Genomic DNA, 25,027 nt, shown 5'->3' with positions numbered 1-25,027 from the left:
TAGAAGGGGAAAAAACTGATGAATAGAAAAATGTACAGTTAGTTAGCATTAAAAGTTTAATAATGTCTTTCTTTAACATCTGTATAGTCTATATGTATTTTCCCATAATTCCCTACCTGTAGATGCAGCAGTTTGGGCTCCAGGACAGACAGGGCTCCCTCCATGGTAGAGAGGCGTCTCTGCAGTGCCAGGACTCCTCCCAGGTCGCTGCCCATGTACTGAGTGGCGTCGATGGCTTTTCTCTTGTCCTGGATCTGGGACTTGATCTCAGCACACTCCAGCAGGTAGTTCTGCAGTCGTAACATCGAGTCCAGCTGATCTTTCTTCTGCTCCACCAGCTCCACAATGCTGTTCCACCTGGTACGATGTGAAAGACAGGATAGAGTGATACTGAAAGTGTAGTTTGAGAAGGATGAAGAGAGGGAGTGTGGTACTGTGAAGGAGAAATGTGCGATAGTGAAGACAGTTGTGACCTATTGGGAAATTGTACACCTATCATTGACCCTAATTTCAAAAGAGATTTGTTGTAGTCACATGCAATATTCAGAAACAAAGTTCTTAAAGCAGCATTCATTCGTCTTCATACATGGTTTGAAAAGATATAAACTGTAGGGCTGCTAGGATTTAATTCCAGCCATCCATTGCTCCCGGTCAAAAGAGCGTCAAGCAGCCGATGTAATTCAAAACAAATATGTCAAAACTTACACAGCTGATGGGATTTAAACCAAAAGTCATACCTCTTTTAATGCTAGATCTAGTGCTGATGCATTGTTTTTTAGAGAAATGTGTGTTTCTGTCTGCTCATTCAACTGAGATGTAAAAGCTAAATGCTCAAGACTTGTTATGCAGTTTTCTATGTATTTGCATATTTCAAGTTTTCTTATTATTTGTTGCCTTCGGTGTTAATCTTGAGAAGAGTTGCATTAGTATAAACTCATTATGATGATGCCCTGATATGACCTGATACGAACTGTTTCCGTTTGCCCTGCTGTAGTTTCAGCCTAGGCCTCGTCTGCTCACCATATCGTCATACAATATGTTCTCCTGATTCTGCTCCAGACCAGCGGGTCTCAATACACACCCATTCAGCCAAGAAACACACACTCAGACACATGCACACACACAGAGATCCTTGTGACTGTAATGAGGTAATGGTAGTGTCGATGAGAGGCAGACAGAGCGCTCCGCAGGCGGGCAGGAAAACAGCTCAGTGACACTGACCTCAGAGCTGCAAAAGTCTTATAGATGCAACATGGTGGTGGTGATTGCTGATTATGTGTGTGTGACAGGGGATGGCTGCTTAACAAAATGAAACACAACATATATATGTATGTATACAAGGAAGCAGTGATGGATTAGCATACCCAAGCTAAGTTTACACACTGAATGATTTGTTATATGTATTCAAATATAAAGTAAAGGATGACCATGAATGCATCCTAAACTATATGCACCCCTTTATATCAGTAGTTCAAATGTGTGTGGTTCCCTTATTCCCTTCATATAAAATATTATTATAAGTGTAAATATTGTTGTTTGCAGTCTTGGTAATACTTGTTTGAGCGTTAAATAACTTTATTTAAGAAAGGTAACACAGATACTGTATCAAAAATCAATTTTAAAGGTAGAAAATGTAAAAGTGAAGGATAAAACCGACTGAGCTGTGAACATATTGACTATAGATATTTAAGTAATGGGACATATAGTTATAATTTTCCATTAAAACTAGATTAATGAGTTTGTTCCACTGATGATTACTGCTGTTTCGTTATAAGGGAATTCACACAATAGCCCCAATACTGTACGCAGTGTCCACATCTAAAGACAGCAAAGATATCATGCAGTCAAGCTCCTAAACCTGAGACAGAATTTGAATAACTAATACCAGAGAAGGCGATGAGGAGAGGAAAGTGTTTATTTTGTATGTTTGATCATATTTTTGCTCTCGGCTGGCCTCGTCTTAACTGAGGCAGCCAGCACAGATGGTCACCCTGAGACCAACGCCACGTGCCAAGGTCATAAGACTCATGGACACCCGGCCCTCATGGACTCTGCCAGACGTAACAGTGGACAGTGAACATGACTGAGACGGCTAAAAAAGCCAATCCCATCACAGGGTCGACCTGGCCGGATGTTAGTAAGTAAACATGTCAGCCAAAGAGAGAGAGAGAGAGAGAGAGAGAGAGAGAGAGAGAGACTGGTGCAGCAGCTAGAAGAGATTCATGCTGCTATTTTACATTTTGTACTATCTCAGGCACTGAACTCATAATACTCTACAAAGATGACAAAGCAGGTAGGAGTTCAGCCTCTTATTAAGACGGCGACTGACAGGACATGAGGCGCTTGTCAAAAGACAATTACAAAAAAACTGTATGAGTATGAATTCCCTTGAATAATTACACAAGCCCACGAAATTTCTCTTCCTTGCCATCTCTCTTCTCTCTTTGCCTGTCAGTCCGCCTCCCTCTTCTCCCACCTCCTGGGAGTAAATAGGACAGAGTTCCAATAAAGCATTGCACTATTTAACAGACAGGGGGCTTTTAAATAGTGCAATGGTTTATATCATTTATATTAAAGGACCAGTGTGTAACAATTAGGGGGATCTGTTGGCAGAATATTGCAGAAATGGAATATAATATTCCTAGGTATTATGGTTTCATTACCACAATGTTGTCTACATAGGGCATTTCGCTTTTTCCGTGATCACTATATGTTCTCCTACATTACTGGAAGGGGAGGGTAAAGCGGGGGGTATTCAGTTGGTTGCAATCTGCAACCTCACCACTAGAGACCACTAAATCCTACACACTGGTCTTTTTAGTTAATTTCAAGAAATTAGTGTGTAAGACATAATTTACAGAAATTCAGCAGATCCTTTCTACTCTTTAAGTGGTTCAGTTCCTTGTTTATCAAAGCTTTGGCAGCAGTAATCACTAGTTACTGGCTCCAAGCAGTACCAATATCACCTTAACATCCGTGTTAGTGAGGGTATAAAGACACAGCCTAAGTGTATAAGTATTAGTGTGATTAGTGCATATTATGTTACTGTCTCTATGGGGTTAGTAGTTGCAGTTTAGTAGTTGCAATTAAAATTGGGGCAATCTTTTTATCTTTCTCTCCACTGGTTTTAATTAATATTCTAATGTATTTCTGTGCCTCAGGCAATAGTTAATGTCAGTAGTTGTACAAGAGGTTGTACTACTATTACATTTGTGATAGTGGTAGTAGTGGTTGTAGTTGTTGCTGTTGGGAGGTCAGTTTTGTTTCCGTTACCTGGAGTTGAGGTGGTCTTGACAACCTCTGACCTCTGTAGAAGATGGATGACCTCCATCCAGGAGCTGCTGAACTATCTGGTTAACGTCCAGGATCCTTCCCATCAGGCTGTTCATCTCCTGGTCCAGGCTCTCAAACCTTGAAGATAAGGAGCATTGTGTGATACGATGAGACAGTCAGCGGGTTAACAGGTTTTTGCACTGGCCAAAACGGTTGGAGTCACAGAAACCCAACCTCCTCCCCTGCCTCTCCTCTCCCTTTTCCTCACCTATGTGCCACCACCTCCACGTCCTCCAGTCTCTCTGGGATCTCCATCTTGTCCAGCCACTGCTCCTTCTCATCAATCCACAGCTCACAGGCGTTGACCTCGCTGAACATGCGGTAGACCGCGAGGGCATCGTGAAGCCACTGCTGTCTGAGCACCGCCACCTCAATCACCTCGGTATACAGCTGCTCCACCTCTCCCATACGCACCTGCACCTCCTGCAGCGAGGAGATGGGAGAAGACAGGAGAGGACGCAGAAAGACGGGAGGAGAGGAAAGAGGAAAAACAATGACATTGAGGGGTAAAAGAAAAGAAAATATGTAGAAGGACAAATGAAATACTCTATACCATAAAAGTTAAAGAATTTCCCTCGGGATAAATAAAGTATCTATCTATCTAAAGATCCTTTCCTTCCTCCCTCTACCCACCTCCTGATCACGGTAACGCAGAGGCAGCGCCACCATGTGTTTGCGCAGTGCCACTACATGCAGACGATGTTTGTCGATGGCCTCGCTGACCCCTCTGTGTTTCTTCAGCAGGGACTGCGTGGAGTACTCATCATGCCCGAAGTCTTCGCTGGACACCAGGCGGTAAGCGTCCTGCAGCCAGGCCACCAGGTCGTCCGTCTCCGTGGAGAACTGAAAAAAGTTTAGCGCCTCCTGTAGGTGGCCAAGACGCTGCGCAGCTTGGTCCTCCAACCTCTTCCACTCGCTCTTCACCTCCATGATGTGCTCCTGGATCCCCGCCGTGCCAAAGCTCTTCTCACTCAGGATCTGCTTTCCTCGCTTCATGGTGTTCTGGAGGAGCGGGACAGGATGGAGGGATAACAGTGTTACTCAGTGTGGGATTTCTTTCATTTGCAGGAGATTCGGTAATGACGTGTTGTCAATAACATGGCCACCAAAAAAAGAACAAAACCAAAACTTTTAACAGACTTTAGGACATTACTACTTTTAAAATTTGAAATCCTCTACAGATAATTTGTGAGGCGTCTTCTGATAAACATGTCTTCAAATGTAATAAAAATGCATCAAATTATACTGTAATATGTAACGTTTTAATTTGTTTTGGTCCTTATGACTGTTTCAAACTGTAAAAAAGATCATACTTTTATATGAATGAAACTAACTGCTATATACAACAGGCAGATAATATATTTTTCTCAAAAAAAACGAACAAAAAACAACTGTATTTGCAACTATTCAAAATTATTTTAGTAAGTAAAGTTGGGTTTTGTCTGTAACTGAGCTCAAAAAAACTATTTCATAAATGCTAAGACATAAATTCAGTAAAGTACATAAAGTTCAGAACAGAAACTCAAGGTACTGTTGGTATCCCAGGTGCTGATTCTCACACACACAGACAGATATGCACACACACCTGCAGCAGCGACCGGTGAGCCAGCAGTTCTCCAGCCAGAGTCTTGTGCTTTTGTAGTAACTTCAGCACACTGCTCAGGTCCTTCCCAAAACCCTGAGCACCCAAGATGGAGCTCTTCTCCCTGATCCAGGCCTCCGACTCCTCCAGCTCCTGACAGGAGAACAAACAGACAAACAAGATTTAAATGCTTAGATTTTAACAAAAAATATTAAAAGTAAAATAGGTTTCATAACCCTAAACTGATGTAAATAGAGGACAAAGGGAGTTTAAGCAATAACTGGGAAAAGATAAAAGACGATTGGAAGAATAAAAGGATATGAAAAGACGATGCTAAGAAAGAAAGTTCAGAAATATAGAACAGTCCTCCCCTGCAAGTCCATCCAACACTGATCCCAGTCTGTTTCTGAGAACCTCCCAAAAGGCAGAAGGGGAATTAGCCAATGAATCAGTAATGTGATATAATTAGTGATTCACCAGTGTGGACCAATGACTCATTGGACAAAGAAATACGCTATTCTCGTTATGCACTCATTACTTTCATTGTTCATTCTAAAAGCTTATTCACTAACATTAACAACTCGTTCATCACATCCGTGTTATCAAAGTGACGGACAGCTTTTTCAGGAGATAGACACGGGCCAAGTCTGACAATAGATATGGACTGCCGAATGAAACGAAATGAGGCCTTATAACAAAGCACCAAAGAAAGATATTTGATACATTTCTGATTGTACCTGTCGGACTTCAATAGACTATAGAGAGTGGGTCCATAAAAGGACCGCTTAGTTTCACTTTGATTTGACTTTGACGTTTCTTTTTGAGAGCAACTAATCAGATGATAATTCTTCCTCCTTCTCTCCCAGCCTACAGGAGAGACAGCTGTGTTATTCATAAATACTGTAGTATATATATGCTGTAAAACACAAAATAATCTGCTCAGGTGTGGAGCAACCAGCCCTGCAAAATATTTTGTCCTCATGCAAAGCAGCAAAGAACAAATTGCTACTATTATTAAAGTATTTTGCAGTGTGATTTATTACCTTTTCAGCAGACATTTCTGTTAGATCTCTCCTCTAATTAGCTAGCTTACTGAGCTGTATGAGAATGTGGTAGACCTAAAGTCTGCTTAAGACCTGACCATGTTGTTGCAAAGGTTGATAAAAGCATAATAGATGGATTCATTTATGCATATTTACACATGGGCCTTGAGATTGAGGTCCTGAATTATGTCTTTAAAGCTGCTTTGGGAAAATAGAGATTAAATTATTTGGAAATCCAAATACAAGCACTGACAGTCTTTAAATGTCTTTAGTTTTGGTCACACTTGAAGGCATACAGAGCAATAATCATTTAAATATAGGAATTACGGTGCACTTGTGCACTAAAGAATAAAAAAGAGTGCTCCAGAGAAAAGTTACTATCTCACTTCCGCAACTCTAGACAATCCCAGTATGAAGTGGGTCGGATTGTCGGTTCGGAAAGTTACAGAAACTATAAGACGCGGCTCTAACTTTGGAAACAAATTTGTTACGAATAATTAACATGATATAATCCCACCATTTTCCTCATGCCTTCAACTCATCCTACCTGAAAGAAGGCCCATAGCTGTCTCGACTCCTCAAGCTCAGTGCGTCTTTTAGCTGCCAGTTGTTTCAGCTCCTCCAGACAGGACGAGACATGATTGACACGGTTACAGATAACCTGCGGGTCACACGGTTGGTAACCTGGGAGACAACAAAATGAGGTTAATAACGTGAAAAAATACAGCACTTCATTCAGTGTACTCTGAGCTGGACTACCTTGAAAACAATAAATAAAAACCATGCACAGTGTACTGAGATCACCTTACTGATATCAAGTTCCAAAAATCAATGTTCCACTTGTCTCAAGGTCAAATACATCTTCACTTAACTAAATGAAATCAATATCATTGGATCATTGCTTCCTCCTTGTTTCATTTAGTCTATGACAAATAATAGAAAAGTACTGCAGAAAAGTGTTGAAAAGTTCAGAGACATTTGTTGCCTCCTTATTACAATCTAATGACTCTTATATTTTACTCATATGTCCCAATATTATTCTGGACACCGTACAGTACGATTTAAACCAAACCAACAAAGAATGAGTTCAGTCACTCTCAGACACAGTCTCAACAGAAATTGAGCATTATGAGCTTTTACAAAGGTTACATTTAATATTTGTATCAAAATAGGTGTCAAATCTAATAACTGTTTTCTAAATGTTGTGCTTAATGGCCTTGAGTTCATTAGTATTCTGCATCTTGTAGTCAAATGACTGTATATTTATGGCAAACTTTGCAAAATGGAAATCTCAGCGTATAATGCAAATTTTCATGCACCAAAGATTATTCCTTTAAGGTGATTCAAACCAGTAAAGTTAAAGACAGATAACATGAAATGCGTCACTAGTGCTATAGATAATAAACAAGATCCGTGTGTGTGTCTATACCCTCTATAGTGGTGAATTTGAGTGCAGCGGTGTTGAGTGTCTCGACCCTCTCAGCCTGCACTGTAATGTCGGCTTCCTGCAGGCTGTGTTTCTGCAGCAGGTCGTCCACCTCCAGAAGATGCTTCCCGAAGTCCTTCGACAGCAGCTGGACCTGAGAGAGAGCAGGAGATGGAGGGAGGGGAAGACGAGAGAGGCGGAGGGATGACAGAGGACATTTGTGATGCCGTTGTACATCAGGATAACTTTATATCTTTCTAACTCTTCAAATTACGTACCCTGCCCTCTTTCTCCATCTTCACTCTTTAATAGTCTTATTTAGTCTTTATTTAACTACTGAATATACAGGTGAAGTGTCATTCTCATTCTCTCCCTCACACAGCCTCTAGTACCTGTGTGTCCTCCATCCAGTCGATCATGTAGACCATGTCCTGAAAAGTCTTCTGCAGGGCCAGGTTCTTCTCCAGCCGGGTCCTCCTCCCAGCCACCAGCTCCTTCAGCAGACTCCACTGGCCCAGGATGTTCTCCTTCCGTGCTGAGATACGCCGGATGTCGTAGTATCCTTCTGCCTCCATCTCTGCGGCGAGCTCCACCACCACGCCAATTCGCTCTTCATATGAGGCTATGTCCGCCTCAATGGCCTCGTGTTTCTTCATTGCCGCCTCGACTGCTGGCAGGTCATAGCCAAAATTGTCCTGTAGGCAGAGAGAAGTAAAAAAGGTGTTTGTGATTTCAGGTGTGCAGCCGAGGCAAAGAAAGTGGGGAGACAAAGGGGGTAGGAGTGAAAGAAAACTAATATATAATATATATAATAAAGATTAACCAGTGAAAAAAATATGACAACCAAAGTACTATGACTTTCAAGCATCCGGCTGTAAACATATACCTGTTTTTCCTACAGAACAGAATAGAACTGTACATTGATTGTCTTGGTTTTGATATCTCTAAATATCTGCATCTGCCATTGAAAATCCCATATCCGTCGACCACTACTTCAGACACTTAGGCACAAGGCATGACACAAATACAGGTGAGTGGATCGAAGCTGAGAGGAATTTGGGGCTACTCACAGAGGAGATCTATGAGGAGACACTGTAAAAACCTACCATTCTCCATTCTCAATATAGTTGTACAGGATTAAATCTTCCACATCACACGTGTAAGTTGCAGGTGAGCACATGAGAAACTTTCTCCCTTCAACAGATAAATGTGCTAACCGCCTTCTAGTGCATCATTCTGCACAGTGAAGGTCAAACATCCAAATGAAGGGACAATAAGCAAAACTGAAGTAGTTCCTAACTAAAACAAAAATGTGTATGCCATCTTTTTCTTCCACACAGTCAAAAGAGGTACCCCCTGGCTTATTTGCAATTATGTCTTCACTGTAAGAAGCATGTTTATATTGCAGCTGCATATGGTTAGATGAGTTAAAGTAGGGGGAATACCTTCCCACACTGACCATGATGTATCCTGCCCCCCCTCCACGAGATCCTTACCTGTGATACAAGTCTCTGGTTCTCATTGAGCCAGGCTTGTCTCATGGTGGTTTTGTGGTCAAAGCGCTGAGCCAGCAGCTCCAGCTTCTCCTGACGAATCAGCTCCTTACGCAGAGCCACGCCCCTCTCGTGTTCCGCCTTCTCCAGCCTCTCCCAGGCCTGGAAGGAAAAGGACAAAGAGAATAGTTAGTAATATAACAAATTATATAACAGCCAGGGGTCAATGTGAGGTGAAAGTGTGGAAGAGCGATGGTGACATTTTACTGAATGAATAATTTGCTCATATCAGTTGCCACTTAATTGTTTAGTAAAAGGTGAAATACTGATGGATGTGTGACCTTGTTGATGTCTGAGATGAGCTTCCCATCATGAGGCACATAGGGTTTCTGGTTGTTGGCTCTGAGTTTGCTTTGGATTGTGAAGAGAAGGACCTCAAGATTCCCCTTCTCCTGAAACCTGAGCGAGAAACAGAAAGCTTTTGTTAGTGATCCTGTTCCACAATGTGGCCTCTTCTATTTCAACAGTCCCTGCCAGTGTGGGACACACTGAAAGTACTTCCAAGTATGTTCAAAGAAAAACTTAAAAAAGACAGGGTCAAAGAAAACACTCAGGCTGCAGATAGACGTTGGTGAGGCTTTCAGCATCTTCCTCAAGGACACTCGCAGCATGAATGCTTGCTGACGGGGAGGTCTGAGGACTCCCGGTAAAGGGCGATTTCTCTGATCACTCTGCCACCCTGCTGTCCACTGTCATGGCCATTCATCACTCTGGGGGGAGTCTACTGTATGAACACATGGTGGTTTATTACTGCTGTGAACCAATATGGTGGCATTTTCTGTGCAGAGCCCCGGCTAAAAAATAATAATTTTCTTTTATATAAAAACATTTAAGACCTTGTTTTATGGTGTCAAATATGTGATTTGAATTCCAAGTGTGTACATGGGCTCGTGTGTGAGTTTCTGAGGGAAATTTATTTATCCAGAGAAGCATTTCCTCTATGGCTGGAGAAATTATTTTTATTATTTATTTTTTATCAATTATCAATTAATCAACTGTTATGTCTATAAGGTGTCAGTAAATAGTGATAAAGTATTATAATTTCCCAAAGTCCAAGGAGATGTCTGCAAAATGTCTTGTTCTGCCTGACCAACAGTCCAAACCCCTAAGACATTCAGGTTTTTATCATATATGACAAAGAAAAACTGCTCATCCTCACATTGGAGAGGCTGGAACCTGAGAATTTATCATTGTTGTCAGTGTACTCCCAGTGCCTGTGGGGCCTTGAGTTTAGTACTGGGGCTGATGGTAATGCTGATCCTGATGATGCTGGACAAAAGACCTCAAGGCTCAGTGGCTCGTTATTCCAACACGTTTAACGCATGTTTGGATGCACAAACAGCAAGACAACTTCAACTTCCTCCTTTCACTCCTAATAGTTAGTTTCATTGATAATTGTTTCACCTGACACATACTGGATGTTGTAGCTACATATGTATCCCTCTCAGCTAATGCTAACCTACTGTAAGACACTCAAAGTCAGATTAATGCACTGTTGTCAGCTGCACATATACACAGCAATCCTATTCTGTGGGCAGGACAGAAAGTAAAGATAAAATCATAAACATATTATTTTGAATGTTAATAGCTTTCAAATATGTTTTTGTGAGTATTTTCCATCAATGTCACTATAAAGGCCAGTTTTCACATACTTATATTGTTGTTAAATTATTAAAACAACGTAACATAAGGACTAAAAATGATGATTATTTTCATTATGGATTAATATACTTGTAGATTGGTTCGGTGGGTTTTTTCGTTAATCAAATCATTGAGAAAAGCAGCATTTGAGAAGCTAGAAATGATTCCTTTATTATTGTTGTACTAGATAAATGTTCTATGTATCGGACTCACGATTAATTGACTAATGTTTCAGCACTACCTAACATAATGAAATGCAACATCAAAGCAGCAGCAGCGTCTGTTTGCAGCTACAATCGCAGCTTCTTGAACCATTATCATTCAGCATATGCATGAATTCCTATTTGTATGCATGAGTGGGCATACATATGTTTGTGTGTGCTAAAATGATTCAAAAAATGCAACTAAAATGTCAAGATACCATTTTAAAAATTCACAAAACGTACTTGATGGGCTTCTCTATGGTGCAGTAGGTTGTGAAGGCCTGTAGCTGCTGCTGAACTCCGGTCAACGAGTTGGCAAACTTCTGGTTACTGATGACCGCGATGGTCTTTTCTATCCAGTCCAACAAGTCTGACGCCAGAGCCTCATAGCGGTTGATGATCTTCTCTGCCTCAATACAATTGTCCAGTACCTGAGTGAGACAGACGGGAAGAGGTTGGGAGCAGATTCGGAGAGGAAGAATGGGATAGAGAAAAAAGCAGAAAGCGGACATGATGGATACACATTTTGATGAATTGTTACTTGTGTTTTAGTGTCTATGTGTGTTCTCGTGTTACCTTTCCAACCCTCTTGCCCTCCACAATAAGAGCCTTCATCTTGGAGAAGTAGTGGTAGTAGGAGACCACATAGGTGATGATGGACTTTTCGTCTGGGTTCTCTGTGTTCACATCTGCACCGGAGGGAGCACACACGTCATTCATCTGCCTGACTTTGGGTGGAGCTCCACAGCCACTTTAATGACACTATTATGGATATTGCTGCATGACTGGCATCAACTCAAAACCAGTAAAACCTTCTCACCTTCAGGGTCAAGGAGTTTGGTCAGGCCCAGGTGCTGCTCAGCGATGTTGAAGGCTTGCTGGAGGTTGTGGGTTGCATTGGACCGCGTCAACTTGTGGAACTCTATTAGGTCAGGTCTGCAGGGCACAAGTTCATGACATGTCATGTTTGTATGGCTCTAATCCTAAAACTGAACGTCAGTCAAACTCGATCTTTGTGAGTTTAGCGAAATGCCTGTGTATGTATTTTGTTTTTGTTGTTGCAATTGTTTTTGGTCATGTTTTTACACCAAAATACAATTCAAACTGAAAAAAATACTTATACAAACAAAACATTCCCACTATTTTATATGTGCTGTTGTCATCATATACAACTTTCCAATTGTAATCATGGTAGTATACTGTGTGAAAGACACTACCTACCTGTGTCTGTGTATGAGGGCGTTGAAGGCGAGGCCGTCTCTCCAGCAGGTGGTAAAATTCTGGATGTTGACCTCAGAGTACCTGGAGCATGGACAGATATTTAGTAACTTTTAATCTAAACCAAGGAGCACCAAGGTATTAACCCGAACATACCAACTTTAAATCATCTTTAAATTCACTGTTTCCTGTATTTTCATTTCACGGCTCACCCTGCGGTCTTCATCTGGCACCAGAGCAGCAGGGCATCCTTGGCAGAACGGGTTTCTCTGTTGTCCTCTGTCTCTATTTTGATCACCTGGATCTGAACAAGAACACAGCAGAGCAACAGTTCAGTGTTTGTAGGAGAGACATTGTGGAACAGACCCTACACCTTCTCACAGAACAGATATAAAGTTTTAAGCACTGCATTGTTTTTGGGAACATACATTCACATTTTAGGCATTTACCTGCCCCTTACTTAAGACTATATATATACTAATGTTTAACAGTGTTCCTATTGACTGTGTAGTACACTATACTGACTGTCAGCCATTTTATGAGAGTGTCAAACTTTTTCATGTGAATTTAAGCACTATATAGAGACCTTAAAACGAAGTGTCCATGAACACTACAATCCCACAATGCAATGTGTTTCAATTTATATCTGACTGCAGAGTGATCTAGAGTCTATAGGGAGCAGTGAATGAGTGAATGAAGCAGTGATTGTGGACACAGACTGACTGACAGGGGCTGACATTTGCAAGCGAGTTAGCAAAGTGAGCTTACTTATTAGCTACCCGTAGTCAAGCTCCCATCCTGAGTCAGATCATTTGTATTCATTATATGGCTATAATTAATTGGCTATAATTATGCAGCATAATTGATCAAAGTGTTAAACTTCAGTCCCGTCCACAAAGGCTCTGACTGGCTTCCTCCAACCGAGGAGACAGTCATGACAGCAACACCAGCCCTATTTGAACCACCTGTGAAAAGCTGAGATCTAGGCAGCAACTCAGAGGTCTGGAACCAGTCTAGAGCAAAGGTCAGAGTCACATTGCCCCGACGGTATTCCCGAACCCTCACCACGATGCAATGAGAACTGAGGATCTCAGTGCAGGGAAGAGCAGAGCCATCACAACGCCTGATGATAGGTGACAGTGACAGCCATTCAACCAATCACATCATAGTGACATGATCCAAGGTAATTGGGGACGTGACACCCTGGAATCAGCTGCTACCAATGTTGTTAGGCACAATAGCGCGCACACACACACAGTCTTGCAAATAAACACACACACACTAACACAACGCTTATGCATGAACACAAACGCACAAATGGGACTTCACTAAAATTACTGTCTCTTTATCCAGAGAGAATATCACACTGGATGTTATTTCAGCAGCAACGGCATCATGACTGATATATAAACAGCACATGAACTACTGTAAAGATCTGATCTGGTGTGTCTGCGCTAACTCAACTGTTCTTTCTCTGCTGTCAAACAAAAAAAGAGTAAAAAACAGACAACATTGTAAAGCTAAAGAGAGTGTGCCAGATAAACCCACAGGAAATGCATCAAATATTAAACACCTCATCGATACTGAATACACAATCTACATCTTAACCATGCCACAAGAGTGCGATATTGTACATTCAGTAAAAACCTGAATCGATATTTTTTGTCAAACCTGCAGTGAAGCTACATCAATGTGTCTCGATTCAGACTCGTTGTAAACAGCAAGTGAGCTGGCACTATGTTAGGTAAGCAAACGAACACACTGAACACAACACAAGGACACTCAGCCAACCATATACAACACAATAACTGAAGACACTGCAAATAATAACAGTCTGTTATTATTTGCGTATGGTTCTGTAAATACATATGGATTACCTCTTCCTCTTTCTGTCAATCCTCTCCCTTCTTTCCCCTCTCTCTCTCTCTCCCTCTCCCTCTCTCTTTCTCTCTCCCTCTCCCTCTGTCTCGCTCCCTCTTTCTGCCTGTGTGCAGCTACTGCAGTGGTTTGGCCCTACCTGCTGACTGGACAAAGCAAACTCTCACTTTCACCAGAGAGGAAAGGGGGAAAGAGGTGGAGATGGAGAGAGACAACATGCAAGAGGGAAAGATAACTCTGACAACATAAATCTCATCCAAGCCTGGACAATACTCCATCCTGCTGAGTCTGAGCACTTAAATCTTTGGTTAAATAAAGTTATCGACCTAATAAACCCGTCTTTCAATTGAAAATCAAGCCTCAGCCTCTGTTCCTTTCATAATTATGGACCAAAAAATGGCAAAAATCCTTGCCTGGATCACTAGCAAACATAACATGTTCTGTGCACTGTTGTTTACTGTGAGACAGAAGGAAACATCTCCTATTTAAACAGGATAAAAACTACTGTGGTTTTGGTTTCATGTTTAATTCATGCCTTTATTACACTTCCTTCACATTGGCTGCATATACAAATATGTTTACCACTGCTAGTTTGAAACATCACCAAAATAAATATGATTAATAAATCTAAATTTGATGGTTTTTTTTTTTCACATTAACTGCCTGTTCAAATAATGCTAAATAGAGCAGGTGTTCTTCAGGTAACAGCAGGAATGGCGGTAGCCTAAAGGAGTATAACGGCAGCTTGTGACCGCAGACAAATCATAAGGACAGCAGGAAAAAGTGATTTTTATTTTGACCTTGTTTTAACCTCTGTTTATGATCAGAAACTTGACTGAGCACACGTCACTGATGGTGAACAATGACTGAAGGTCACAGTTAGGCCCCGCCCATTGCTTATTTACCACATCACTGCTTGTTGTTTCCCATTAGCCAACCATCATTTCCCCCATCCTCACTTCTTTCATAATTAGTGTCTCTTTCTCACACACACACACACACACACACACACACACACACACACACACACACAAACACACACACACACACACAGCACATGCAAAATTGAAGAGGCCATCGACTGGTGGCTCTTGGTGGCTGGTGAGTGGGACGACAGCCAAGCTCACAGTAAATGGTGGTAAAAGAAGTAGTCAGCTAACACTACTGTGGTCTAAACTGTATAGTTACAGCTGCTTACTCAAAACACAACAAAAAACAAAACAGGCTTTACTTAATTAACTATTAGACATGCTACCAAGCCCATAACTTTCTGAAGAATTTCTGTACTACAGCACTACTCACTCTAAATCTAAACTGTGTCTACTTCACTCAGTACCTAACCTAAACCTGCCTTTAACATTCTTTGGTACAATACTATTTTGGGTCTATGCAAGGTGTGACCTAATGAAGAGATTTCACCTTGCATAGACTTAGGACCACAAACTCAACACATGCCAATAATGCACATCATTAACTAGTTTTCAACATATTCATTCCTCATTCAGCCGAGTCAGCCATATTGCACACTCAGAACATCCACTCCCTTTTCCTCACGAGCCTGGCTTGCAGAGGGTCGCTCCACACACTACAATGTCTGTTAAATGTGCTTTGTGGTAGGGAGCCAAGCCTAGCATGACAATACTGAGTCCCAGGAGACAGCTACTATGCAACTGTGCACCGTGAATTTTACAGAAGGGTCTGAATAATGCTAAACAAGCATTTTGTGCCAAAGCCACGCTGTAGCACTGAAGCGTAATAAAGAGGAGCCGTGGGCTTCTGCTGTACTTACATGGCAGGAACTGATCCTGTATCACTGCTGCTAATGCCTGGAAACCTTGTGTGTGTGTGTGTGTGTGTGTGTGTGTGTGTGTGTGTGTGTGTATATGTGTGTGTGTGTGTGTGTGTGTGAGAGAATTTTTGTAGTAGTATGTGCATGTCAGGATCTGAGTATATAGGTGCATGTGTGTGACTATATAGATGGACTGATGGAGTGTGTATGTAAGCCAGTGAGTGCAGTGTGTGTGTGTGTGTGTGTGTGTGTGTGTGTCCTTGTTGAAGAGCAGACTGGAAGGCGACTGCTACCTCTAGGCCGCTGAGCCCTGAGTGACATTCAGGCTTTATCCACCAAACACTGCTGTCGCTGTCGCACACTGATGATGCAGCAGCTGTGACAGCCTCATCTTAAATGAAACCACTGCTGATTACAGCATCCTTGTGCTTCAGTAAGGAGCATGAGAAGATGTGCCAGCATCTCAGCGCACTCACAGAGAAGCTCATATTTAAGCCGTGTTATCCCACGGGAGGAATCAAATATTTGAAAGTCAGTCAATAATTTAGCTTTTTGTCTAGTGTACCTGCATTGGCTAAAAACACTCATGTGATACTGCTGATATCAGACCGCTACCATTTCATGAAATCAAACCCCATTTTTGATACTACCTATGGTCGACATTTTATCAAAAACATTCATGTATTTATATTCTGTGACTAACTAACACTTTTTTCAAATTGCCTTTACACACACGAGGGACTCACAGGAAGCAATATAGCATGTAATCCAGATTTCCCTCTCCTGGTCCTTACTGCTGATGCATACTGAACATTTCTTTCTGCTAACTGCTTTATATTAAGTGTTCAACTGGCAAAACATGGGGTGGCTTTTAATGTGAAGCAGTCACAAGAAACTCAATCAGTCAGTCAGTTTTAAATGTTACAGGAAGCAATGCAACAACGACCAACCACAGAGAGTGTTAGATAAAGAGGCTGCACAGATCAGACTCCGACTTTACTGTGTCCTGCTGTTTTGTGAAAAACTGCTTGTGTCGTTTGCAGTATGAAATCAGATTTCAGTAGCGATTATTTTTGACTGACTACGACAACACGAGTTTGTTTGGTTGCACTGTACACAGATACGCCAGCTGCTCCTGTGTTGTATTTCTGACAAAGTAGCTTCTCAAGAATTGTTTACTCCAGTATTAAACTGCACTTCAACCAGGACCATTAATTATTATAACAATTACTAAAAACAGAGTTTCCTCAACGTCAATACTGAAAACTGACAACAAAAGTCATGTCTACCACTTGCTCAATGGCAAAAAACCGTTAACTCTTGGCCAGAGGTAATACTTTCCCAAGCCTGGCAACTACATCGCTGAACTGTGATAAAATGTACAATCCAATAATATTAACAATACCAAAGTGTTTACCTGGAAGCGTAGGATGATGGTCCACATAAGGCCCAGCGTGAGGCGGTGATTTCCATCCACAATGTCATGGGAACCAACATTTTCCAGGTGAACCCTCTGTTCTTTAAGGAACTGGAGGGCCTTGTCAACGTTCTCCAGGCAGTGGATCCGCATTCGACCCCGTGTAGGCCTCGGCTTGGGGAAGACACAGACATTAATTACTACATTTGATATCAAAACAGCACTAAATGCAGCATCATTTAGCATTAACATATAGAAATATAATATAAAAGATAACTTTTGCTAAAACATTTGCAGCCAACAGTTTGGATTTGATATAAATTTAAAAATAGGACTAGCTTTGACAATCTTTAGAAACAAAACAATGGAAGGTTTAGTTTCCCACATTTATCCTGAGTGAAGCAAAGAAGAAAACAAATGGACAAACAGTACATCCAATTCCACTTTGTACATTACTGCAGAAAACTGTGCTCCACAGAAATGATTTCCTAAGAAAAGAATCACAAAAAATCACAAGATAAGAGTAAAATACGAATCTTTCCGGTGAAGCAATGGCTAATGTTAAAATACTTGCACAAATAAATAAATATCTGTTTAGTGAGTTAGCTAAATAACACGTCTAATAGTATATAATAATCTACTGATGTTAGAGAGGCTGCATACAGCACCTTTAACACTTCACATCCTATAACGGATACATCAAGAGAGACTACAAAATCCATCCAAAGCCTGTTATAATGTGCCATTGTGTGCGTGTGTGTTCCCACCAGCAGCTCTCCACTGAGGACCTCCAGCAGTCTGGTGAGCATGTATCCATCCCTCAGGTCGTTGTAGAGGTCGGATATGCGACAGGACACTCTGGACAGATGGGAGTTGACCCACTTGGTAAAAGTCTTCTTCTGCACCGCATCTCGTTCATCTGATGAGAATAAATCAATAAAATAACTTTACGTCAAAGGCAAAAGAGAAATGGAAGAACAATATAAATACAATTCTTATCCTGAATAGCATCAGCTAACACTAGCGTTAATCATATTATACTTTATAGTATACTATAGAGATTCTTTACCAGATGAGACTTTTTTTAAATATGAAATCTATATTCTGTGTTTTGGGGGACGAGGAATTTTAATAGCAATTTAGCTTTAGGCTTTACCAAAACTTTAATACTAATAATGTTTTATACTGTTAATACTAGAGTTAGAGGATTTGTTTTTTTTTTAAAATATGTTTGGGGGCTTTATGCCTTTTTAAATAGGACAGCTAAAGATAGATAGAAAAGGGGTCGAAGTTGAACCCATGGCTGTTGCAGCAAGGACTCAGTCTTGGTACCAGCCCCACCAGGTGAGCTACCACGGCGCCCTGTTCATTTGTGTTTTTTGACATCAATACTCACTTATCTAAAAAGCAAACCTTAGTCATGATAAAACTGTTCATAAGAAGAACATTTCTAATACTAAAATTCAAAACAGCAAGAATCGACACCACGTCTTTGATGTAGGTGTATTTATACCCTTGCTGATGCGGGTGTGTTTGTAGTGTTTTGTGTGTGTGTGTGTTTGTAGTGTGTGTGTGTGTGTGTGTGTGTGTCTGTATGGGTGTGAGTAGGCATGTGTGCAGATCTGTGTGTGACCTCTGACCTGCCAGGGCCTTGATGCGGGAGCACTCGAACAGCTTGGAGCTGGTACACTCCGTCTCCCAGAACCCAGAGCCGATTGGACGGTTGTTGTTGTTGAGCTGGCGCTGGGCTTCCGCGTTGTCCAGGTCTGGGGAGGCATTAGCCATTGCGCCCAACACCCTGCAACACACACAAATGAAGGATTTGTCTGCGTGAATTGACGCAATACACACATGCACATGTATTTAAAGACATTTACACATTTACTGTACATACACACACTCATATATGCAAAGGACAGTGAGAAAGGCAGTGGGGACAGGTGCCATTGTTGCTTTTGTGTTCTTGTCCTCTGTAACCATCAAACACATCAACACAAGTAAAAGACATTTCACACTTCATAATTAAACTCTGGCTGACTTCACACACCTCATCTGACACCTTTTAACCCTTATTTTGCCAAACAGATTCACCGAAATAAATTCTGATTCACAATTCACAGTGGTGGGAAGCTATGAGACAGTCGCTGGTAGCAGTGGTGGTTGTGGTGGTTGTGACGGTGGTTGTGGTTGTAATAGTGGTGGTTGTGGTGGTTGTGACGGTGGTGGTATTTTAATTAGTGTCGTTGTTGAGTGTTGAAATTACTTGCAGGAAAAAAAAACTACTCTTGAGTCCATAAATAACAGTTCCTTGCCATTCATGAATGATGCAGCACCTGTCCTTGGTATCAGAGCATTTTACAAAAGAGCAGCTCAAAATAAAATCTCTCTGATGCTTCAAAGGACGATGGGAGACGGAAAGTAAAAATTATCTGGCTCTCTCTCTCCTGTCTCTCCCATTGACAGCTCAAAACCAGAGGATAAAAATAACTTTATAAACTTCAGCAAGAAATCACACAACACAGAAATGAAACGTTCAAAGCTATCTATCTATCTATCTATCTATCTATCTATCTATCTATCTATCTATCTATCTATCTATCTATCTATCTCATAACATTTCACTAACTCTTTGTGGTAAGACAGGATCCTTTCTGCATGGGGCCCCTGGTGTAAACAATATGCTTTGAGCACTTTTGTTTGAGGTATCCGAAAATTCAGAGCACACACAAAAATCAGCGGACTGGGTGAAAATCTAAACTCCTTGTCCTGCTCCTGCTAGGAAAGCCTTTTTTACCAAATAGGAACTCCAACTGTGTTTTCAGAGGACACTTCCTATATTATATTATTAGTATTTACTTACTAATATTTCACTGATCTAATAGTCCTTGTATATATCCAAATTAGAGTTATCGGCACGTTTTAGCCAAAATATGAGTGTTTGGAACATAAAGATCGACAGTGGAGAGGTGGATTATACTGCAAGAGCTCTATAAGAAGTTTATTTTAGAATATTTTAATATCTTTTTTTCCCGCAGTGAAAACTCATCAGTATAGGAATCCAGTGTAAGACACATGGATTTGAGCTGACCACAGACACTGTTCTCTATGACACCTTACAGGCCCCCAATGAGTTGATCTTGAATATAAAAAAACTGACACATAATATATTTGTCAGCCTTGATAGATGCACATTGTAAAAATATCTATCATCTGAGTCCTGGTGAACAGACACTGTCATATTAGTTTTTACCTCCCCCATCTTCTCTTTGTGTTACCCACGTGATGGATGGATGGAAAGTAGATGCAATGGTTTCTCCCAGTAAAGAGCAGATGTGTCCACAGGACATAAAATATGCCATTTGGTGCTCTTTTCCAAAGTTGCTTACAGTGGTAAAATAAATGTTTGTGTGCTTGCTATGTATTTAGAGTATATTGCAGGTTTACATTCAGTAGGACTGGATTACTGACTGATTTAAAGTAAAAGATTAAAAATGAAAATGTGATTTCTCTTTCACTTTCCGCCTCAACGTTTTTGATTTAAATCCCATTGTCTTCGCCTCATCCCACCCCATTTCTGGCCTCTCTCTCCCTCACCACTGCAACAAAAGTCCAAGCTCACAGTTGTCACTATACCTAAACCCCTGAAAAACAACGTAGCCATATCGAGTAAATGTCAGCGTGCCCTGCAAGACAGAGAGAGGAGGGGTACTTGTGCACTTAGCCGTTTTCCCTGGAGAGAATAACTGAAAAACATTACAGTGCTGTGAATCTGGTGATGAAGCAGATAGAGGACTGCAGAGGAACCCAACAGAAGTGAAACCTACGGGAAAATCAGCTGAATTTATGGGCCAACTGAATTTGTATTTGTCAACTATTTGCAGCCATGTAATGGTGCTCTTCTCACAGTGCCAAGCAAACAAATCAGTTGTACACAGAAAAAAACAATACTGTAATTAAAGTTGCAACTAATGATTATTTTTATTAAAGATTAATCTGCCAATTATTGTCTTGGTTAATTACATTATCGATAAAATGTTCAGGAAAATAGTAAAAAATGGACTAATCGATTAGTCGACTACTCTTTTCAGTTGTAAATGTTAATCGTAATAAAGTAATAATACTAATACACTTATAGCTCCCTTTATAGATTAAATGAATCTCAAGGTAGAAAATGTGTGTCGTTTTCTGCTGATAACTAATATGGATGCAGTGTGATTGACTGCTGAACACTACTACAACATAGTGTAGTTAAACATTTTCTTCCGGTACAATTACACAAATGTTGTATGCAGTTAATAATTGTGTAATAGAATTTTTTTTTATTTTTTTAAATTTTTTTAATTTAAAAAAAAAAAAATTTTTTTTTTTTAGAATATGACGGTTTCATCGTATGCCATTTTGGTCTTACACCAGGGCTCAGCGTCCCTCAGCTGTTCCGAATTCTACTTTCAACTGTCCCAGACTTTACAACCATTCTTTTTTTCGCACTTTACATAATGGATATAGTTTAATAACTTTGTTTCAGTAACTTTTAGTCACCGGTTGAGTTGGTATTTCTTGTTTGTTTCTTACTGTTTGATCAATAAATTTTCTGTAGTGCAAACCCGTTTCTGTTTGATATACAGTGATGGAAACTTACAGACACTATGAACATTATTATCATTATTTGCCAAATATTCACAATCTCACTACAGCACTATATTTGAAGTAAAAAGTTTTTAAAAAATCTACAAGGGAGGGAGAAGATCAAACAAACTAGTTAAATATTTACAAACTCAAAAAAACTATTTACATATAAGCTAATAGGAACACACTAATCCAGAGATCTGGAGGAGGAAGAGTGACAGAAGTCAAACAAACTATATATTTACAACCTACAGGAACACACTAATCCAGAGATCTGGAGAGAAAGAGAAGGTCAAATGAACTAACATATTTACAAACTATAGGAACACCCATAATCCAGGAGAGAAAATAACATCGTGATCCACATCGTAAGCACGCATCCAAGGTGGTGTCGTTGAGCCGAGGGAGGAGGAGCCAGCTTTCAATGTTTGCAAACCACAACCAATAAATCCTACTCATTCTATTTACTGGCTTGCAATGGATTGTAGGCACCATGAACTGTAAATGATGGGACTGGTTGTGCCTTTTTAAATCATTTCATTCATGTATATGCACACACACGACACACACACACACACACACACACACACACACACACACACACACACACACACTCTGAGTTGAACTGGTATCTTCTTTTGTGTCAGATTGCTTCCTCTATGATTTTTGAATGTTGGTGCAAACTGGCAGCTCAAGAAAAAACATTTTCCCTTTAAAAACACTGAAAAACTGTCTGCTATCAATCTCACTTACAGCTGTATTGATAACAAGATGATTTGGTCTCAGATGAGTGTCAGTTTATGGTGTGATATCAAATGTTGCAAATGAGCTAAACCCATGTTTTACCTCTATAAATCCCTGTACATTTTTCACCCATATCCCCTGTGTGGTAAACGCTTCACAAGCATTTCCCTTCAGATTGTTAGAGCCAAGATCAAGGTTGACTGCGTGATATCTACAAACTATGAAACGTAAGAGACACACTGCTGTCACAAAGAGGTGGGAGTACATGGAAAATAAAACAAGTAATATTTTTAACCACACTGTTCCTTAAATATATGAAAATGTAGCTTTCTAGTGACAAACAGCAAGTGTATTGCTATGAGGTCTCACAGACTCACAGAAGAGGCCAACAGTGTAAGAATAGAAAATATAATATGTGTAATATAATTGTAAGACATTATAAGAGACGTATCAAAACCCATCATTGGATTACAGGAGAGAAACAATAGCTATACCAGCATATAACAGCAAGTCTACATCAGTCAAACTGCCCCTCTATCATGTCAAAATACTACGTGTGTGTGTGTGTGAGTGTACGTCCTCTGTTCTCCTTGCCGTGATCCTCGCCTAACCTCGACCACCTGGTGTCTTTCAATCAATCAGACTCACAGCTCGCAGGACTGCTCTGATGTGTGTGTCTGTGTGTGTGTGTGTGTGTGTGTGTGTGTGTGTGTGTGTGTGTGTGTGTGTGTGTGTGTGTGTGTGTGTGTGTGTGTGTTTTATTCTAATAATCAGACTCAGCTGTTGAGGAATCAGCCAGCCTCAGGCAAGAGAGTCGACACTATGTCTGACAATCACACACACACACACACACACACACATACTCACACACACTCCTAGCTATCCATTTTCTGCTCTATAAGTAACAGCAGCAGTGAGATGCTTCATGCTTAGCCTCCAGAGACTGATCACAGCCTGCGGGAAATCTCAGACGGTGGAGATAAAAACAAAAGAAAAATGACCACACATTGACCTGAGAATGATTTTATCTTCATTCAGAGCCGTATGAATGCAAAACCTACTGGTTTCAACATCAGAATATCAACAAAGAACTCACTATTCAGTATTTTCATTGGGAGCTTCTGTCTCACGAAAGCAGCAACAATATTCAGGACATATTGCAGCAATTTCTGTATTACATTACCGTAATATTGGGGGGACTGGTCAAAGGAGCCGAAGCTGAGATATCCTGACATTTAGTCTCGAGTATGGATCAAGCTCCAAGAGTATTCCTTGTGACGAGTACACTGAACGTATGTAAAGAAGTGCTCCTGCATTTCCACTTATATCTAATAAATACTGGGGTTGAATAAAGACCGGACCAGAGATCAGTCAGCGTGCAGGATTTAGTGGCATCTAGCAGTAATAATAATAATACATTTTATTTAAAGGCGCCTCTCTGGGCACTCGAGGAACACCGTACAATACATAAAAATAAAAAAACAGTAAGAAATAAGAAACAGACAAGAAAAGACAATGTGGATAGTTAAGTGGGGTATGCAGTTCTGAATAGGTGAGTTTTTTGTCTTGATTTGAAGAGTGTGAGAGAGTACAGGTTCCTGATGTCCGGTGGGAGTGAGTTCTAGAGTCGGGGGGCAGAGCGGCTGAAAGCCCTGCTCCCCATGGTGATGAGGCGGGCGGGAGGGACAGAGAGGTGGACCGAGGAGGCAGATCTGAGGGAACGGGAAGGGGTGGGGATGTGGAGGAGTTCGGACAGATAAGGAGGGGAAAGGTTTTGGATGTTCTTGAACGTAAACAGGAGGATTTTGAAGTCTATGCGGAGCAGTGTACCCTCACCCTCCAGAATATGTATATATGATAAAATACTGTACGTATGTACATAATATGTTGTCCAAGTATCAGAGCTACAGAAAGCAAACAGCACCTGCAACCTAAAAAAACAAAAACAACAGCTTTGAATGTGCAGAGACTCAGTATGGACCCTTATTTTATCCAAGTACAACATTTTACCTTAACACCAATAGTATGTTAAGGGCCAATCAACTGCAAGCATTAACTATACTGGGGATTCATTCTAAGACTGTTGTTTATAAAAAAAAAAAACTGTAAAATGATCCCATAAAGGTTGCAACAAAGACTGGAAACATCAGCAAACAGTATTCTCTGTCTTGACTACAGTGTCAGAAATAAAGTGCTGAGTAATGCTGCTGCTCTCACATCAGCCATTATGGGAAGTTGATCGGTAATCGACACCTAAAACCACAAAGCTGCACTGAAATGCAAGTGATGGGAGTAAATCAGCCGCTGAATGCTTCCATTTTCCATTTATACTGCTCGTAAATTAAATATACTCAAAGAAAGATGTCTTTAGTGAATTTGATCTGTGAATATTCTTCGTTAAATCTGCTGAGACCTATAAATGTTGCTGTATTGGTATTATGTAATCTCTAAGACAATCTTATCTTTGAGGCATTTAAAGGCAACAAATACAGATCATTTTAGTGCTAAAACAATAGTTGTCAAACACTAAACCTGGGTCCGAAGTAGGAGGACCAACAGCACAGCACCAGCGGA

General features: G+C 40.7%; 1 protein-coding gene across 3 annotated transcripts in view; it reads right to left on the bottom strand.

The window, feature by feature from the left end:
• Window positions 1–25,027, bottom strand: part of LOC127362597 (spectrin beta chain, non-erythrocytic 4-like) — a 79,249-nt gene that overhangs the window by 47,427 nt on the left and 6,795 nt on the right. For all 3 annotated transcript variants that reach the window (XM_051398503.1, XM_051398504.1, XM_051398505.1), the window contains exons 2-19: window positions 18,724–18,881; window positions 17,851–18,002; window positions 17,084–17,257; window positions 12,212–12,303; window positions 12,003–12,083; window positions 11,602–11,717; window positions 11,358–11,470; window positions 11,025–11,212; window positions 9,219–9,336; window positions 8,881–9,039; window positions 7,777–8,079; window positions 7,388–7,538; window positions 6,506–6,642; window positions 4,919–5,068; window positions 3,967–4,335; window positions 3,542–3,756; window positions 3,274–3,411; window positions 117–357 (exon numbers count right to left, since the gene is read on the bottom strand). In XM_051398503.1, coding sequence (XP_051254463.1) covers window positions 117–357; window positions 3,274–3,411; window positions 3,542–3,756; window positions 3,967–4,335; window positions 4,919–5,068; window positions 6,506–6,642; window positions 7,388–7,538; window positions 7,777–8,079; window positions 8,881–9,039; window positions 9,219–9,336; window positions 11,025–11,212; window positions 11,358–11,470; window positions 11,602–11,717; window positions 12,003–12,083; window positions 12,212–12,303; window positions 17,084–17,257; window positions 17,851–18,002; window positions 18,724–18,868 — 3,042 coding nt within the window. In that variant the 5' untranslated portion in view covers window positions 18,869–18,881. The remainder of the gene's footprint in view (window positions 1–116; window positions 358–3,273; window positions 3,412–3,541; window positions 3,757–3,966; window positions 4,336–4,918; window positions 5,069–6,505; window positions 6,643–7,387; window positions 7,539–7,776; window positions 8,080–8,880; window positions 9,040–9,218; window positions 9,337–11,024; window positions 11,213–11,357; window positions 11,471–11,601; window positions 11,718–12,002; window positions 12,084–12,211; window positions 12,304–17,083; window positions 17,258–17,850; window positions 18,003–18,723; window positions 18,882–25,027) is intronic.

The sequence above is a fragment of the Dicentrarchus labrax genome, unplaced genomic scaffold, assembly GCF_905237075.1.
Source record: "Dicentrarchus labrax unplaced genomic scaffold, dlabrax2021, whole genome shotgun sequence".
Lineage (NCBI taxonomy): Eukaryota > Metazoa > Chordata > Actinopteri > Moronidae > Dicentrarchus > Dicentrarchus labrax.
Note: the sequence above shows the minus strand (reverse complement) of the source record. Positions and strands in the feature narration are given on the sequence as shown.